The sequence below is a fragment of the Vanellus vanellus genome, assembly GCF_965231255.1.
Source record: "Vanellus vanellus genome assembly, chromosome: 6".
Taxonomy (NCBI): Eukaryota; Metazoa; Chordata; class Aves; order Charadriiformes; family Charadriidae; genus Vanellus; species Vanellus vanellus.
Genome location: NC_138911.1, coordinates 66559568 through 66579776, shown reverse-complemented (window position 1 = coordinate 66579776; position 20209 = coordinate 66559568). Strand labels below are relative to the sequence as shown.

At 37.9% G+C, this 20209-nt stretch overlaps 1 protein-coding gene across 1 annotated transcript; it reads right to left on the bottom strand.

Annotated features, from left to right (window-relative positions):
* Positions 1-1955: 1955 nt before the first annotated feature.
* ATXN3 (ataxin 3) lies at positions 1956-19138 on the bottom strand. Its single transcript, XM_082484806.1, has 11 exons — positions 19098-19138; positions 15415-15579; positions 14835-14879; positions 13487-13572; positions 13008-13074; positions 10593-10680; positions 10208-10340; positions 8929-9104; positions 8377-8500; positions 7541-7629; positions 1956-6863 (listed from the first exon to the last, which is right to left on the bottom strand). The coding sequence occupies exons 1-11, from the start codon at positions 19119-19121 to the stop codon at positions 6769-6771; spliced, it is 1092 nt and encodes a 363-aa protein (XP_082340932.1). The 5' UTR covers positions 19122-19138; the 3' UTR covers positions 1956-6768.
* Positions 19139-20209: the final 1071 nt, after the last annotated feature.

The following is a 20209-nucleotide window of genomic DNA, read 5'->3' as shown; positions in this document are numbered from 1 at the left end:
AACGAAACACCGCGTCCAACTGCTACAGGAATAGAGAGGTCTTGTGCTCGAGTATGTGTTTTTACAAATGAGGCATGTTCCTGAAACACCGGGCCCCTTCTGCTGGGGGGGCAGGTGTTCCTCTGAGGTACCTCAGACGGGTTTTATCCTGTTGCATTCACAAAAACCTGAAAATTACATCGGGTGGTTCGTTTTTGCTTGACACGCACGTGCTCGTGCATATATGGGAACAAATTGACTATTTTTAAATTGGGTAAAGGCTCGTAGATTTTAGACTTGTGTTTTGACGTTTATTTTATGTTTTAATATTACATGTAATTTGTACTGGTGTGAATACCAGCTTGGTATATAAACATAGGCATTCTTCATGCTGCTTTATGTACTGTGCGGGTTTGAAAGACACCGTTTCCCAAGTGTAGTCATGTTAACAAGTAAATTTAAACACGGAAATTGATTCATGCTCGTGGTCATTGATTCATTAGCATGGACATTTTATTGCAATCAGGGAAGAAATCTAGAACACACCTGCAGGCTTGGTTGGATTTCCATCCAAAACACCAACATGGGGCCGAGTCAAAGTTCTTTTTGCTTTTTGCCTACGGCAGGGGGGTTGGAACTCAATGATGTTCAAGGTTCTTTCCAACCTAAACCATTCTATGATTCTATGATCAAATTAAATTAAAAATTAAAATGACGGGGGACTTCAAGGAGTACTGCACTGCTACAGAAAATGCAGTATTAAAACAGTAACAGTGATACTGATACAAAAAATTGCCAACAACAGAAATAAAATACAGGGCAGCTAGCTCATTGCTAGCCTCAATAACTACGTAAAAAGATTGATAATTAAAGCATGACCTCAATGGTAAAATGAAGCTGAGGAGAAAGAGCATTTCACCGGTGAAATCTTAACATTTTTAGTGAGGAGCTGAGACTCTTTTGTGTGATTCATCCTTCCTCCATGTCTTTCCTTCAGTTTCCCAGTTACTTGAAATTCCCAGGACTTCTGCATCATCCAGTCAGCGACATTTTCCTGGGGACATGAGCTTTATCTGACATCACTATAAGCTCTCCTAACCCTATTTTGAACAATTAATAACGTCCTATTCCCCTTGCAGCTCCAGAAGATCCTACCTTCCCAGCCCATATCCAAAACTGCTTCACAACTGTTCCTCGGGCTAGAAAATGAACGGCTTACTCATCCGACGACGGATTTTATCATCACAACTACTTTAGAGCTGTTTTTGTCACAGTCTATGAGATTACAAGATCCTGGCTCTACAGGAGATAAAAGATGTGTCATCTTTTCCAGTAGTGATTGGAATGTTTATTGGAAACTGTCTTATTATTTTTCAAATAGGATCAGAGACTCCAGACTTTTAAAAAAGATTTAGAGATGATAAAAATGCCTCCTGTTGTGGTTCATTTTATAATGCCAAGTAAGGCAAAACGTCAATAAAGTACTGCTCTTGAAAAACTAGAAACTAACTATTTAGCATTGCAACACATTTTTTAGCTGACTGGCTTCATCTCTTGTTGATAAAGGTCCACAGAAATCATCCAGCATACTCTGTGGATTCACTAAGCTAACAAAACAGTGTTGTGCCACAAAAAGGACGCGTATCCTGGTAGCAAAACAGCAAACATTTGCTTATTTTAAAATTGGAAAGCATACAATTTTTAAAGATGTAGCATAACTATAGTCAGCACCAACTTTCTTCCTAAGGGGAATGACTTTACATAAATTTCGGAATATCAACAGATGAAAAGACATCAGAGATGACAAAACATCAGTTTTGAGCAACAGAAAATTACCCCACTGCTAATGTAAATACACAACTTCTGCTGCAAAGCCCATTGGTATCAAAGTTGAGATTTTAATGGTCGATGATTCTGTGCCCAATCCACATATAAGGGAAAGCGCATCTGTAAATACTCCAGTCAAGAGAGAAACATTAGAAGCTATAATCATATTTATTTAAAAAACAGTTATATCAAATACAACCATATATATTCGTGCCTATTTGGAGAGCATTTTCAAAATACCAAACAGCACTACCATTTTTCAGTCAAAACATTGACAAAGCATTTCACCTTTCCTTTTTTTAATCTCAGTATTATATGCTTTATATACACAAAATAGAGACAAAAATTGTATAGGAATCCAGAGCCAAAGACATGATATTGAAAGCAGAGTCTCAAGATGAAAAATCTAATACCGAAAATGATTTAAAAAATACACAACAATTAGGCAAGAGATGAAAAAAAAACACATTATTCCCTTACAAAACCCTAACTCTACACCGTTTTGTACACATGGGGTTTCATGTAGCAAAAGATAAAATTTTGTCAATGCTTGCATGCTTTAAAGACAATATCAAGGTTTTTCTCCCATTTTTTTTCTCACAGTAGTATTTAAATATTACATCCCTTTCTGTTCAAACCCTTTAAGTTTCCCCTCCTGAATTCACAGTGGCTATACTGGGGGGGTTGAAAAAAATTAATTGTAGTAACAATTATTTGCTTTTCTTAAAGAAAATAAAAGAAAAATATTTTCGTTTGGTAAAAGCAGTTGAAAAGTCACATATACTTTAACATCCTGATGAACTGTAATTGGGGAAGGAGGTGACCATGGCAGGTTAAATACTAAAGCATTCCCTCCATGTCTGAAATGCAAATAAGGCAAAATGAGTGTATACAGGTTAAAAAAGTTTATTGCAAAACAGCTCATGCTTAAGATGCAAACTTGGATACAACGCAAACAAATAATTTGAAACTAACGAATTGAATTTTTGGACTAGGCCAGTTCAAATGTATTAATATAAAGTATTGTTCTTACTTGAACAACTGATTGTGTATGTGGGGAAGGGGTATATATGTATTACCCATTAGACCCCCCACCCTTTTTTTTTTTTTTTTTTAAATGATTTGTGAGTAACTATGAAGATTTCCCAGGAGTTGTGTGTTTTATATCTACACCCTTTAGAAAAGTTTCCACATCAATTTTGCTTTTCCTTGGACTCTTTTTTTCCCAATTCCTTTAAAAGTATGTGCTGGTAACATGAATTGTACAATTAATGATTCTTTATAACTCTGAGTTCTAGAGTTCTCCAATCCTGTTCCCCATAATATTTCTAGTACAAAGGCCACCATTTGTACATTTTCATCATTATGTTTGAAACTAACTAAATTCTAGAAAATTTCACAGACATTTTAGAACTGTAACACATATTTTTAAAAGCCTAACTGCCAGTTTTGTAATAAAACAAAGCAACTCACAAATGACAATATTTGTCTGAGATACAGAAATAGAATTGTTTAGCAGGCAAATGCAGAAGCTATTTTAAACTTCCTGCCATTTTACAGATTTGTAATAGAAGCAATCGTCCAACATTAAAACACATTGGAGATTTAACTTTGTATTGGTTAGTTTTAAGTAGACTGCAAAGTAATTAAGTATGAAAAATAAATAAGAGTACATTAGCTGAAAATTACATTTAAACTTGCTCAAGTTGTCTGAAGGGAACAAGGAGCCCAAATGTTGGAGAATAAGCCAGTATTGTATCAGATTAGTGTCAAGCCTGGGAAAATGTGAGCATTTGAGTAGCTCATATTTATACCTGCTGTGCCTAACAGGAATTGCATTGAAGCATGACTGCATTACACCACTTCTTCCTCCTGCCCTCATTACAAGACCATGAAAGCAGTTTACAGAATTATACTTACAGAACTAATTTTGGAAGATATTTAATGTAAGTATCACTCATTCCCCCCCCCCTTTGATTTCTATAGGCGGAAAACCACAAATTACATCACATGGACTGTTCACTGTGAGGAAGACTGTAAAACTTTGTTGAAGTCTGAAATTCCCTTAAATATCATACTGTAATTAAAAAAAATAATCCATTTCTGCTCCTTCACAATGGACTTTGGCCTGAAGCTACGACGTGGGGAAAAAACCCGTCAGCTTGACAGAAGAGATAACACCAGAAATAGGCTCTCAATTAGTAAACGCCTTATGAACATAGTTCAGCCACGTTGAGAACTGTTGATCGCTGAAAGAATGCACACGAAAAAATGAGATCGGCTTTTTATTGACAGCTTCTTGGCAAGTCCACACATTCTGAACTTTAGGTCTGGGTTATAAAATAAGTACTGCAAGCAATTAGTATTACTCTTTTCCTTTGGTGCAATTAACATACATAGCTTAAATTGCTACCTCTTAACTGCTTGACTAGACTGGTACACCTACTTCATTAACCTTGACATTCCTCTGAAAATCAAATTGGTATTTGTAGAATGCTGATGTTTCTACACAGAAAAGAATACTGTTAGCCCTGTAATGCTTTTCAGGCACTGTTCCTGTATATTCCTCACATATTAGAACACTTGGGTGATGAAGTAACTTACGAAGTGACATGAAAGTTCAGATGCAAACCTCCATGCTTTAGTGATTATGAAAACATGTAATTGTCATGGGTTACCATTAATGCAATTCAAGGGGCTTAGATTTATTTATTTTTAAATATAGGGCTGCTACACTATATAGCTATAGAAACAATACATTTTTATTATATTCTTATAACAGAGGATAAAAAGTCCAAGTTCCAAGTACTGGTATCAAATTGCCAGCCTAAACCTATTTATAAAAAGGAGAGTCTTATTTCAGAATCAGTTTATGGCACAACAAAAGAAGGGAAATTAAAGCTGTGGATAATTTACAGACAAGCAGAGAAATAATTCAGTGCTTTACAGATTCCTTTCCTGTTTTCGGTTTCATATAAGTTTTAAACTGAAAGCAGAAATTTACAACCCGAAAAATAACAGCATTTCAAAATGGCATATACACACATGGACTTTTAAAGCCATTGTTTAGCTGTATTAATTTGAGACATTACAGATATTAATTATAATGTCCATAATGGGATTATTTTAAGGAGACAAAATTTAAAATCAGTTTTTAAAAGTAGTGCTGTCTCATGTCAAAATCCATATAGTCTTAGACATACCAGTGGTTCTGGTGACATTGGTGGAAATACAGCACACAGGTTAAGGAAAACAGAATTTAGTCCAATTATGTATAATATAATAATATCCTAAGCTATCAAGAAACCATTGCTGTAAACAAATCTTTACTGGCAGGTGAGAGCCCTTTCACGTACAGTACTACTTGATGCTGAATGTATATTTCGATCTAGCTACCATTCATTTCATACTAATTTTAATAAAATGTTACTATTGTGTAATGATATAAATTTAGAATAGTTTGATAAATTTGGGGTTATCTTCAAAAGATTTTCAGAATGCCTGTGCTAACTGTTAATGCATTAAGTGGACTACAGCTTACATACTCTATCTACAACATATTCCCCATTTAATTTATATGTAAACAGAATGTGTATTTCAAGCACCATTTAGGAAAATGAATCATCTCAATTGTTGCACTGAAGTTGAAAGTCAGGTTTGGTCACCCTGTTACACATTCATCCCCAATATCAAAGCAGATGTCTTAACAACCTATAAAATAAGCTCTCTCACATACTTTGCTCCCCGATTTTTCTCAGGATCAGAAACAGCATGATAAAAAATTGTAAGGTGCGTGAATAAAGGCCATTCCTGAAAAAGCTGCAACATTCTGACAGACACTCATAAAAAGCATTTCAGAAATAATATCCACACAGACATAAATATTCATTCTTAAAAGAGCTACTTGCGCAGGGGTCATTTCAGACTGCAGGAATGCACCTTTTGTGTGTGGCACTGACTTTATGGCACCTGAATCCCCTCCTCCTCTCTCCTAGACTCAGTTACAGCGCTCCCATACTGAAAGGCGAGAGAATGAAGGGTTGAGCTTGAAGAAGAAAAAGACTCCAGAGGAGGTAGAAAAGAAAACCTGTTTAACTCAACTGATTCTATGCTACTTTTATAGTAAAGACAGCGGCATAACTAGAAAGAGCATAAGAAAACAAAACCAAATAAAACAACCAAACCAAAGAAGGCAAGTTATCTGCCAAAAGACAATAGGGTAATGCAAAAATCCTACTTTAAACATGGATCTGAAAATTTTACAGTTGGAACTGAAAGTGAAACCAGAAAGTTAGAAGGTCAGAAGTCACTGAAAGACACAGGAGTAACTTCATTATCAACAATACACTGAAAAGCTTCTCTTTAATTGCAAAGTATGAAAATTATGGATTCCTGCAGAATGGGTCATTTCAAAAGTGGACAGCAGGATCGAAAAGTTGACATTAAGTCACTCAGAATAAACAACCACAAAATAAATTATCTAAGATAAACAGAATTTAATTCTTTTTCCCATTTTAAGTGATTTCTTATATAGGACTTCGTCATTCACGAGCACCAACTTACTACTTGTATCTAATTTTCCATTAGTACTGAAGGAAATCAGCTGATGCTGGGTTTCGACACCTTTTGTGTTTTCTATAGAATTCTTCAAAACAATATAAAGTTGCTTTTTAAATGCAAGTTACAGCTGCTACACATGTCTAACTTTGTTCATGTGAATAGCTTAAGTAATTTTAATACAGCTACTCTTGGGAACACATGTTCTGTAGTGGGAGTGCTACAGTTTTCTAAATTAGTGCAATCTTTTTTGTATTTGCAGATTCCCTCTAAACTCTGACCTCCAGCCCCCCTTTCATTCCTGCTTCCAGAACTCTGAAATGAACCCTGCTTGTGCAACGTCCACACAGTAAAATTATAATGGAGACTTAGTGTTTTGACAGTAAGAGGGAAAAAGAAGTTTTATCATTTCTCCTCTTCTGTATTCAAGTGGTTTCTAACAGATTCCAGAGACATATTCATGGCTGCTTGAAGCATGTCTTCTTCACTCATATCACCTCCTAAAGAAAATAAATGCATACAAGTTGTAATTAACGCACAGAGGTAGTTGTCAACTGTAGTTAAAGGCTTTCTTTGTTCCTTTTGTCCACACCCACGTTTCCACCCCACCCCCAAAACAGGTTTGGGTTTTTTTGTTGTTGCTTTTTTTAATTCATTGAACATTTTGCGCTTAGCTTTCTATCCACAGTGGTCAGTTTGTAACAAGTAACACACATTAGTTTTGGATCACCAATACTTAATACTGGTAAGGCCTACACACACTTATGTTCTACTGAAAACTGGTTCCAGTAGTTTTGTCAGATATTACTTTGAGTTTATTACATTGTCATACAACTTTAAAAGTCATCTAGAAAAACTGTTGGCACAAATCCTGAAGATTACAGTTTGTAATGCGTGACCCAAACAAAACGACAAAAAGCAAAGACAGAACTCAGATGGTCTAATAGGAACGCTCTTCGCTTTGAAACAGGATATTGACATTCAAAGCAGAACAGGCTTTTCAAGAAAGTGATCCTTTGCTTTGCTGCCAGAGAGAGTGATGGCTGTGATACACAGTCTGAACAGCTGCTGGAGCGAGGGAGTAGGCACACAAGGGGAAGTTAGGAAACAGAGTACGACCCAAAGCTAGAAGAGACATAAATATTTCAGTGTTGGAAGTAAATTTGAAAAACAATACCTGGGTCAGCTTCTGGAGTGCTTGAGCTTAGAGCTGCCTTATCATGTAGGTTTGGGGTCCGATCTTGCTGCTGTAGCTGCTGTTGCTGCCTGAAAGCGTTATAAATTTATAAGAGATTAACATCAGTATCAGACCTGTATCAAGGCTATTTCATTCTAAGGAAGGCCAAGAGTGAGAAGTAGAAACTGTTGGGTACAATAAGACCCCTACACCTAAAATCTCTTCAATCGTTTCACCCTGCTAACCTTCAGATATCTGTCTTCCCAACATTATATTCCAAGCCACACAACTATTTTCCCAGAATTCAGATGTTCTGCACTCTCATTCTCTCACGCAAAGTCTAACTCATCCAATCCATAGCATTTCTCCCTGGTCTTTATTTCCTCCATCACTAGGAGACAGAGATAAGGAAAAGCCACAACAATACCTCAACTATGTATTAAGAACGTACTCCAGAACAGCAACATAAAATATCATAGAACACTTTCATGTGATGCACATTAGAGGCACCATTACCAGAAGCAAAGTCTTAGAGAAAGAATGCTTTTCTTCAGAAAGGTAATTACAGAAATTTACAGGATTTCATTTAAAATGCTTCTAGAACATGTATGTTTTCTCTCTTCACAAGGCTGATGTTACATTACTAGCAGATGCCCTGTTATTTACAGGTTTCTTCATAGGAACCACCTGGGAATAGCAAAGTTCAGGTACTGTTAGGAAAACACGTTAAGAGATAAAGTTAAGCTGGACCTCAGTCAGAAACCCATCCATGCCCCAAAAAGCACTGAAAAATATGCCATGTACTTCCACATGCAGTTTTCTATCAACTACTTTACTTTTCAAAATATGCTTGTCTTCTCCTTCGCAGTTCTTCTGAAGAAAGGGAGTCTGTCTGACTCGTGTGAGGCGACTGAGGAACATTCTGTGGTAATGAGTCCGAAAACTGACTTCGACGACTACCTAAAACCAGAACATGCCACATCCTACTAATTACAATAAAATGAAGTTAGTAAATGAAATATAGCTTAAGAAAATGTCTTCAAACTTGAGAGGAAGAAAGAGACTTGCTGGAGAAATAAGCACCTAGGCTAACTTCACATAATATTCTCTTTCCTCCTCAGCTTAGGACTGTTTCCCTTCCCTCCTGCCACCCTTTGCCAATTTGTTCTTGCTTCCTAATCATCTATGCTAACCCAAAAGGTGCAGCTTTTCAAAAAACAGGAAGGAGATAGCTACAGGGCATTCTGGATTGTCCTGTGTCTCAAAGCCAGTCTTTTCAGAGAGCTTGATGCATGCTGGAGAAAGTGGCTGACTGAGGCCAATTTCAGTGGCTGCCTAAAGCATAAGCAACACAAACACAGTAAGAGAAATTTGGACGAGCACTGCACCTTGCATGCTGAGTTGAATGGCTCTGCGAAGATCTGCTTCTTCATCTTCCATATCAATTTCCTGCCTACTTAGAGCCAGGGCTCTCTGAAAATTCTCTTCATCTTCATCTAACATGCCTGTTCCATCGAAAGGATGGTTAACTTCTATTGCTTGGTCCACATCACTTCTGGGTAGCCTGTGAAATCGATATGTTTATGGCAGAATTCAGACAGAAATGATAACAACTGTTATTGTGAGATTTAAAGTAAATATTTTCTGCTGATTGAACTCTACTTTTTTTAACTTTGGAAAAAAACATTTCTATTGTGAAAATCTGTTATATAAACAAGTATTTTCATTTCTACAGGAAAAAAGCACAAAAGAGCTGTAGGCAGAGCTGTAAAAATGAAAATACTGCAACTCTAAACCCAAGCACATCTTGAAAAAATCCGTTCGATAATAAAAACTTCAAAAACAGTAAGGCTACAAAAAGCAATAATACATGTTATTCAAACTTATTGCTATTTAAACAGTTACACCAACAGAAAATAGTGCATGTGGTCTCCTTCTTAGGAAGCTTTCATGACCACACTACAGCAACAGATCCTCCATAAACTATACGCACTTTCTATGTTACTGCCAAGTCATTTGGTTTTATTCTGTTAATTTACAACAGCAATTTATCTTTACAAAGTGGAAGAAATAATAATAATCTGAAAAGCCTTAAGCCTTTTTATCAGTATGCAATTTTTTCACTACGAGAATGTGATAAAATTATTGCAGAAGTAGTACTTGATATGCTTTCAAGGATGCTTTGTATTAGCAGTATGCATCACAACATAGCAGCACCACATTTATAATGAAATTATTCCAAAAGCGAAGGCTGTATGGTTTATATGATGTGAAATTCAGATACGGGTTTCTCGTTCGGTTCTACTTATGACAGAATGCACAAGCCAGTCTTAGTTATAGATTGGTTACTAGTAACCATAGGTTGGTAAGGTTTGCTAATCAATTTTACTCTAATTGGAAAAATATCATAATCATGAAGTTAAAAATCTGCACTATACAACACTTATGCACATGGAATGATTGAATCCTTATTAAGGTATTTTTTGCACGCTTAAAAATACACCATTTGTACTCTATCAACTTGCATTTACTGTGTGCAACAGTAGTGAGCATATTGCACTAAAAGTGCTTCTAATTACATCTTAAGGGGGTTGTTGCCATGTAAGCTTTAATCATGGAAACCAATCACACTGAACATCATTAAAGTGAAATCTCTATTTACCTTACCTCTGATCTCTTGTCTGTGCTGTCTCTTCTCCAATTAGTTTTGGTCTCTGCATCTGCTGTACCCGAATCATCTGCAATAGCTGATCAGCCTCACAGTCTGGCAGGTCACCTTTTACTACAAATATGGAATAACCTGAGAAAAATAAATCGTAAGTCTACAGCATTAAGGTGTGTGCATAGACACTCTAAAATGCACACTATATGGAACACAATGATGTGCAATTTATTACAATGCAAGGCTCTACCTTTCATTATAAGGACTTGGGTTATTTCACTATTTCAATCATAAAACTAAGGGTAGTTAACTGAATACATAAGTTCTAATAAATAATGATTATTACCTACTTTTAATTAATGAGATTTAACATCTGCAAGTTACTATTACCTTCCTGTTGTAATTGAGCCAAGAAAAGTGCAAGATATGTATCTGATATTAGTTCTGGACCCATCAAGAGAGAGTTCAAGTTAAACCACTGTAATTAAGAAAAAAAAGGTTTGAGAGAACAAATTAGCATAAAGATTACTCGGTAATCCATTTCTGTACATTGTGGTTATTTTCTATGATGGAATATCCGAATAAATCTAGTAAAATAAATTATCAAATTAAAAGTCTTTTGAAGCACAATACCTATGCTGCTAAAGGTCACCCTTCAAATACTCTTCAGCTAACAGGAGATCTGAAGCAGGGCAATGACTGCATGCTCTCTCCCATTACTGAACACTGGCACCAGGCAAACATAATTCTTCTACCATTACGTTTTGATTTATTTCAGACATCATTCTAAAATTCTGATTAATCCTAGTTTAAAATCTGTTCAGAGACTAATGAAGGAAGAAATCCTTCATAAGTTAATGCTGGATCTTAAGAAATTAATAGATACAGGAAGCAGAAGTTTAATTCTTTCCATGAAATGCTTTCATTAAACATACTGCCTTTAATAGCTGGTGATGCTAAAACTATTGTTTACTTCTCTCCGAGCTAATTTTTAATTTTAAAAATTAAGAAAAATTAACTCAAATTTAACATGCTGATAGTACAGCATAATATTACAATAGGAGACACTTGAGATAAATACACACAGGCCATTTCTAGTTCCCTGAAGACGACAATTAGTCATTTATAATACTTCTTCTCAGAGGAAATATATTCAACATGGATGACAAAATATTCTACCTTTAAAACCCCATACATATTGCAAACAATCTGACAAATTCTCATTCAATATTATTAAATTTTAACCAGGAAGCACCATTTCAGATAGTAGAAGGAGAATTCTATCTCCATTCTCACAAAAACACAGTTATCTACCCAAGCTTCCATATATGCAGTCATACGCTTGCAGTCAGGCCCATACTATAATTCACCTGGAATATAGGTAAGTGACTATCGACCATTCTCTCTTTCATTCAGTCACTTAATTTGTCACCTTTTAACACCCTTTGCCACTAGGAAAGGGTAAGACCACCAACAGTGTAGGAGTGGGGAATTTAAAAATTACGTAAACAAATATGATAGGTAGATTACAGATGAACTTTTAAAAGGGAACATGGAAGAGGAGTTTGGTAAACTAGTTTTGCTTTAATGGTAACAGAAGAGAAGCAGGTCAAACCTAATGCAACCTGTTTAGTCTACCTTTTCTCATCTCTCTCTAGATAACAGACACCTAGTATTGTCTGGCCACATGTACAAGCGAAAGACATCCCTCATCCAACTTAGCATTCTAGCCCAAAATGTTTTATCTCACAAAAGTCCACACAACATGGTTATATAGATAAGGAACATTCCCGTACTTTTAAGAGACCATTCAGCCTTTTTGATACTAAATATACAAAAATTGCCTGTAAACATTACCCATGCTTTTAAACTAAAGCAAAACAGTGGAGTTAAATTTGTTTACTCGCAGGTGAGTTTATTTTTTTTTTTTAACCTGGATGACAACATATGTAGCCACCATTTGCAAAATGAACCAAATGGGTAAATAGACTCCCATCTACTACTGTAGAATCTAAAAACTTATTTCATTAACATTTTCTATGACCGAAAAAAACAAACACCGAACCATCTCATAAAAGCTAATGCAGCATGATCCAGAACAATGATTGGCTACTGAATAAAACACTGCATTGGTGTTACAACGGACATGGATGTGACTTGAGTTATTATATATGGATCAAATACTTGTATGGCCATCCCTTACCTTTAATAATTATTTCCTTCTAATAATACAACTGTTTCAGAAAGTTTTCTAAAATGGTGCAAAGTTGTGATTCTTCTTTCCCCAACCTTATCCTGACAGATACTCTTAAATACCATGAATACATTTGAAATTTGAACTTTATACCTACTGTCCATTTAAATGAGCAAAATTATTTTTACAATGTCAATAATTTAGTGCATTAAAATAAGTCTGCATTCTATAGGGATCCTAATCCTTGTCTAGGACTCCCTCCTCCTCCCCAACCCCCTCCCCCCCTCGCCCCGTAACTTTTTTCTGCTATTTTTTATGCAGAAAAATAGAAAAGAGCTTAAGACATCACAGAGACCATACCAGAGCTGTAGCTCCCTAGACAGGTTCACTGGGGAACTGATCCTAGGGTCTTTCCCCAGGCTAAAATTCATAAAATGCTATGTGGCATTTTTGTGATAACAAACGTTTACTTTTTTTTTTTTTTTAATATGGGATACTATTAAAGCAAATTGCAGCAAAAGCTTGCAAAAGGCCAACACATGGTCTACTCGCAACCACTTTTCCACCCCCATTCTGAATTAAATTTTTAAATAAAAAAAAGACAATGTCACCTGTTTTCCTAACTTTCGAACTGTAAACCAGTGTTCCTTATAATTACAAATAAATGATTTTTCATTTCTGTAAAAAGAAAAACAAAAGGTACAGAAAAAATTAAATATTCTAATATTGGAGTGTATATTAATGTTTTAAGTTCTTTTTTACCACCAATGTAAACTTATAAAATTTCAGAAATACAATCGTTGATGTTACAGAGTACTCATACTGCTTTTATAACATTTAATAAGTTGTGAATGTTACTGAAATCTCCATATACCTGTGATACCACAGATACTGAGATATCATAAAGGCACAGAGGACAGATGCTGATAAACACCCCCAAAAGGAAAAAATTAAAGACAGAGGGGATAATAAAAACATCAGAATGCAACAGAGCTTCAAACAGTAATTTTAAAGGAAGATTTACATCATAGATTAAGAGTACTATTTTTCTGTAAAATGAAAGCAGGGTGCTAAGAAAAAAAAGTCTTACATAGGGTCGATCCCAAGCCTCTGATATTCTGGGCTGTTGAAGAGGATTAGTTCTAAACCCCAAACTTTCAAGGCATTGCTTATAACCTGTCAAAAAATAGCACTTTTCGTGAGTCAAACCAGGCAAATCTAAATTTAAGCAACACAACCATCTTAGCTGCTAGAAACAATTACATTGTTTTCATAAGACTTAAGATTTCAAAACATTGCAAGGAAACCTAGAAATCACATTATTCAAAACACAACTGTCATGAATCCACATGCAAACATAACACACATACTCTATCTAAGAAGAAGTAACAAAACTGGGATTTAACTGAGATGTGTTAATATGCTTACTCCCCCAGAGAAAGCTGTAACTTCACCTCCCACAGATACTTTATAAGTTGTCATCTATCCACTCTCAATGTACTGCTCTGCCCTCCCTCCCCCCCCAAGTACAACGTCATCCTTCCCCACAGTAACTATTGGAAATTCTGCACCACTGGATTGTCACAGGATCAGTTGGGTACATTAGCACAAACTCTTTTACTGTAACTCTTTAAAGCTATCTGAAATAATGCTGCAAGAAATTTTAAATTAACAATTCATCTCCCTTTCAGTGAGCCAACTATGTAGCAAGTGAGCAAAGCAATGACAGGACAAAAAAAAGTAGAATATATGAGGAAGCATTTATTTTTTTCCAGCTTCAATATTGAAGCAGCCCAATCAAGAAAACAAGAAATGCCAAACTTGTAATGGTTTTTCACTGAATAGAAAACCAGCCCTGTCCTGCCATAAGGAAGAGAGGCTCTCGAGGGATTCTGGAACACTGACAAGCACCTCTGAAAGCTCAGGAGACAGCCAAATGTACAAAGCATTGCCTACAGCTCTAGTCTAGAAACAAGCCCCAATTTGGTGTGCAATACCTTTTTTGTTGTTGTTCTGGTTTAAGTATTTCTGATTAATTACTTTTCTTTTATGGTCCTTTAAAAAAAAAAAGAAAAAGACAGCTCTAAAGTGTCTGGAGTGTGTTATAAAAACTGGAATGCAGATATTTTCCACCTGTAGTCCATGGGAGCCAAGGTCTATACCTGGAGTGCCTATAAGAAGCAACTTTGAAATCAAGCTTATTGCCAGCAGGTGTCACTTCCCAGTTCAGGAGTCCATGCTTCTCCTATGTGTTTAAGGGCCAATGAACTGAACAAGTGCAAGTCACTGCTCTTAATGGAAAACTCTAAGTCCCGCACTTAATCCCATTAAGCCTATAAACTGGAAAGTAGACGAAAAAGCTCGATGCCATTTAAATTTTATAAGAGAATATATATTGCATAAATAAAAAAATTCTGTCAGTATAGAACCATGCTTACTTGAATTGAGAAGAATCCACTATCATCCATATTTACAGAAGGCTGCTGCTCAGTGTGAGGTTAGGAGGGAGAAAAGGGAAAAAGGGTGTAAGCATAAAAGGTCAGAAATAATTCAGTTTTGAAAATAACATAACTGCACATGCTTAAAGCAACAACTCAATATGTCCTAGTCTATAAGGCTGATTACAATGCCCAAATAAGCTTCTCCATTAAAAATGCAAACCTTGAAATTAGAGATATTCAACGCTTAAAAGACAGACAGGCACAGGAACTTCTGTTCCCATCTCTGCCACTGGCTTACAAAAACAAAGGGCAAATTGCTGATCATCCTCCTCGCGATACCTGACCTTCCTACCTGTAAGATGAAAAAAATGTAGCTTTTTGTAGAATTACTGTAAAGCTGTACTAGTAACATTTGAAAATCCCCAATTTAAGATCCATGAATGAAAAAAAACCTATAAACTTAAGTTTGAGCACTAGGAAGTTAACATTCTCTAGCTATGCACGTATAGCAGGTCTGTGCTACACAATATTAGATTTCAGGCAAATATCAAGCAACCTCAAATTAAGAAGATTTTACCTGTAAAAATGTTCTATATTCTTCACTAGACACTCCTCCCTCTGCCATTCTCATTCTTTCTTCCTCATCCAACTGCTGTGCGATAGAGGATAACTCAACAGGACTAAAATATTCCCCTTGTAGCAAATTATTCAGACAGTGCTGAGCACACAATGAGCCTTCTTGCTGACATTGGAAGAGGAAAAAAAAACAAAACAAAGACAACAACAAAAAAGTCATGTTAATGTTTTACTCTGTAAAACGACTAAACCATTTCACTCTGGCAAACTTCCTGCCCTCCCCACTCACCCAGAATGCCTCATATTCTTCGGCTCTATTACACTGCAAGCTCCAGAATACAATCCTCCCATCAAACACGCGAACCACTCTATTTCCTCAAAGGAAATAAATTTCATCTAAAAACGTTATTTTTGAAAACACTGTAAAATTTGCCAGGGGCCTGACCAAATCAGAGAAGGACCACAAGGACTCTGCAGCCACCAGGACAATGGATTCCGTCCTCTTCCAAAAATTACCACCACATGAAAATGAAACAGTTCAGATCTCTGCTTCCCAGTAACAAACGTCTTCTGCAACAGATGCTCTCGTTCGTTTTTAACTTTTCTTCTGCCAGGTGTGGCTGTCAGCAATCTGCTCTCCACATGTGGCTGAAGACAAGCAGACTGTTAGGGCTCTGGAAAGATTTAAAACTATACATCTACAGAATTCATTTCCTTCATCTCAGGTTACTCACCCAGTTCAGGTTATAACCAATTTGTTTACTGCCCAGAAAGTGATTAGGAGCTAGAAGAGCAGTAAAGCTCATTTTCCACATGAAATGTATGTATAGGAACTAGGTAAAAGCAGCTAATACTACTGGTTCTAAAATCTTGATGACAATGATGAGGTGGCAAGAAAAAACATATTAAAGTCAGCATATTAAACAATGAAAATATTTCTGGTGATAAACTATTTAAATGGAAAACACTTCAGATACTTTGTTACATATCCAGCATATTGGAGATAATAGAAATGCAATACAACATTTTTAGACTGTCAAGCCAAGTTAAACATGAGTTTAGAAATGCCAGTCATGATTTTGTAGCAGAAATTCAAAAATACCTAGTCTGAATGAATGCATGTCAGGCTCCATCATTCTCATAAGTGCAGATAAAATACTACCTTGTTAAAAAACCCAAAACCAAAACCTCAAACAATGAAATTATAGCTTCCCATGAAAAGCGACCCTTCTTTACAAATAGATAAACTACAAGTGCAAAACAAGATTAACATCAGTTTTAAAATCCCGTGCTTCTCTTGGTTTAGTCAGGCCTCATTTTTAGTTATCTTAAGAACTCTAATGTGCATGCATTCCATTCAAAACAAAACTAAAAGCCCTCAACAAAAATAAAGAACACCCCTCCCTCCCATCAAACCCACAGAAAGAAAGCATACAAGAGCACGCCTTGAAGGAATATTCTTTAACCTTCCACGAAAGCCTCATACAAATCATATGCAGAGATCTCCCATGATCTCCCTTACAGCAGGAACCTGGAAAGCTCCCCTTACCCCAGATGACAGAATCTTCCTAGGGCTTCATCACTCAGTTGAGCAATGAACTATTAAAGCTACACCGGCTGCCCAGCCAGGGTCCAATGGAATCCAAAAACTTGCTCCAGCTCATGGCCTTCCCACAACAAGGAACTCAAGACTAAACACCAGCTCCCATCTCTTTGGGAGACATCCCTGCTGCTGGTCATGTGATAAAATTGTAACAGAAGAACCTGCTCAAGAATCACAAGTTCCTCCACCAGAATTACAGAAAACCTATTTAGAAACAGAGCTACTAAAAAAACTTTGAAAATTAGTTGTATTACAGGCTTAAATCTTAATTTCACTAAAAGGACCTTTCTGTATTTGTACAGTTTTATCTTAAATTAATAAACATTAATTTTCATATGCAGAACTTGTACATATTAAGGCAAAATGCTGAAGAGAAAACTGATCTTACAGATTTTAAACAGACATTAACTTCCATAATCTGAAATGCCCTTGTTGAAACCTATCCCGATATAAACTGCTGCCCTGCTTTCAGTAATTTCAACCACTTGTATCTTATCAAAGAAAGGTCCAATTTCTGAGACAGGGGTTCCTTAAGCCTCATGCTTAAGTCCTACTTTCTGTAACTGTTACTCCCCTGTTAAAAATGCCACATTGTTTAGGTCTTTGGTATTTGTAAAGGAAAATTAACACAACATGTTCTTCATGCCTTTTTATTGGAAAACCTGAGGGGTGCAGGTTCAAGTGGAGGGTGTGCACATACATGCAGCACTTCAAATATTTTGACAGAAGCTGAGACAGTGCACTGGATGAGGAGAAAAAAAAAATACCCCTTAAAGCAAAGGTTTAGTTAAAATTTCCCTAGAATAACACAATAAAAATATTTGGTACTCCAATTTAAAACAGGTGTTGAGGTGTAACTTCATAACCGCGTAACTAACTTCCCAGGGAGCAGTTATGTTTCACATGTGAGGCACCCAAGACTGTGCCCGCCCCCCACCAACACCTGTAGCAACTACAAGTTACAATCAGCTTATAACTTTGAATGTATTGTGCTCTGTCACTTCATTTTCAGCAGAGTTTTGTTATTAAACTAGAAAGTAACTTATGAATAAAAAAAGTTATAATTTCATTATGGGATAGGCCAGGCAAGAGAAAGATATACTTGTTTTTGAACTCATTTTCCAATCCAGACTGGAACTCAAGGTCACTGTAGCAGAGGCCATAAGGGCTGAAATCCAACACATCCTCTGAGCAGCAGATGTTTAACACCATAGTGCTTGCCAAGTTTTGCTACCCGCAAACCTAGTTTGAAAGAACACTCCTCAGGTTCTATGGATGTCAGAAAACTAAATTATTTTTTCTTTTTAAGAAGATCATACAGCTATCTTACTTTATTTGCCATGTCAACCAATAATTATGCATGTCAAGTGTATAAAAAATAGTGTTAATCTTGACACAATAAAGGTGCAGAAACATTGTCAAAGCACGTGAAAAAAAAGACAACTATATTTGAAGAGCATTAAAGCAGAAGTATCTGGTATTTGGGAACCTGGACAAATCACAGCAGCTCATGGAAGCATTTGTGCTCCTAAACAGAAGACACTGTTGAGCACACAGAAGCGCAGCACACGAACCCCATTTCCTGAACAGCTCTCCCCTCTCCCTGCTGGTCGCACAGCCCGGGACAAGCCGGACTGGGTGGAGGACGCAGGCACAGCCCTGCCTGCCGCCGCTCACCGCCACCCGCCTCCCTCAGCGAACAGCCGCCACCTTCCCCTCATCGAGCTCTAAAGGCCGGAGAAGAGCAGCCACCGCGCGGGAGGGGACGCCGAGCTCAGCCCTGACCCCGTGATCTCCGATGACAACATCTTCTGTCCCCGCCGGACCGGGCCACAGGCTGAAGGGCCCCTGCTCCTCCCGGGGCAGAGGACACCGAGCCGCTGCCTCGCCCGGGCGCCGGAGGGGTGCTGGGAGGCGACGCGGGCCGGGCCAGGCCAGGCCAGGCCCAAGCTAAGCGGCCCAGCCGGGGCTGCCCCGGGGTCAGTAGACCCGCCCGCCACCCCCGAGAGCCCCCGGCCCGGACGATCAGCCGATAGCGCAATACCGGTTGGGAGCACAACCTCCACTAACTACTCACTCACCCGCTCGTGGAAGATCGACTCCATGTTTATTGTGAAGGGCCAGGGGCCTCCGCCTCACGTGACCTCTCCAACCAATCAAACCTCCCCTTGTTGGATGGCCCTCTGCAGCCAATCCGCGCGGGGCTCTGCGGCGCCCTGAGCCTGGTTCGTGCTGCCCTCTGCCGGGGGTACGGTCAGTTCAGCACCTGGACAGGAACCCCGGGTGGTTGAAAACGTTCAAGATGTCACCTCAGTGGGCAAGGGCAGAGCTACGGATGTCGCCTGTTTGGACCTCTCTGAGGCCTTTGGCACAGTCCCCCTCAACATCCTTCTCTCTGAATTGGACAGGTGTGGATCTGGTGGGTGGAGCGTTCGGTGGATGACGGATTGATTGGATGGTCACATCCAGGGGGTAGTGGTCAATGGCTCAATGTCCAGAATTGCTGGAGATGCAAAAGGAAGGGTGTTGTGCTGGGCGACTCTGGGGATTGTGGAGGGACGATGAGTAGTGATACAGAATAAAGATCATAAGAATGATTTGAGTTTATTTAAATAGTAATTTTTAGAACTAAAAGGTCTGCTTATGTGATGGTTTGACTAGAATCTGTGTGGGGACAGCTATATTTGGACTGAACCAAATGGTAAAAAAAGCAAACGACCATTAACTGTAGTACATGGCAGAAAAGATTGTTTTCTACATATTGGTTGTATGGACGTTCCCTGTTTGTTGTGGGGGCTTAGGGGGGTGGTTGGTTTGTTGTTGTTTCTTCAATCAGAGTAATCTTTTCACGCACTGTAGAGGGGTGAGCATGAAATCATCCTTAGGTACCAAGAAGGCACAGGCTGCAGAGGGTGAGAGGAACCAGAGGTAAGTTAGGGTGAGTGATTTGAAGAGCTCAGGATTCAGTTCAGGTGTTTTGGAGAAAGGATGTGGGGAAAAAAATAACTTGGGGTAAAAATCCCAAACCAACACCATTGCAAGAAGCTGGCCCTGTGCATCTTTTGGTGGATGGAAAGCACTGGGTGATGGAAGATGCTTCTATCTCCTATGCTTTGCATCCGAGGTGTCCTGCAAGACTGCCCGCCTCTAGCTGCTCCCACCTGTGAGTTCTGGCAGTGGGAAATGAGTGTTG

Coding starts and splice junctions, on each gene's coding strand:
- ATXN3 (XM_082484806.1), bottom strand. CDS start 19,121: ATGGAGTCGATCTTCCACGAGCGG. Junction 14,880..15,414: donor AATATAGAACATTTTTACAG/GTAAAATCTTCT, acceptor CACACTGAGCAG/CAGCCTTCTGTAAATATGGA. Junction 6,864..7,540: donor CACTCCAGAAGCTGACCCAG/GTATTGTTTTTC, acceptor TATTTTCTTTAG/GAGGTGATATGAGTGAAGAA.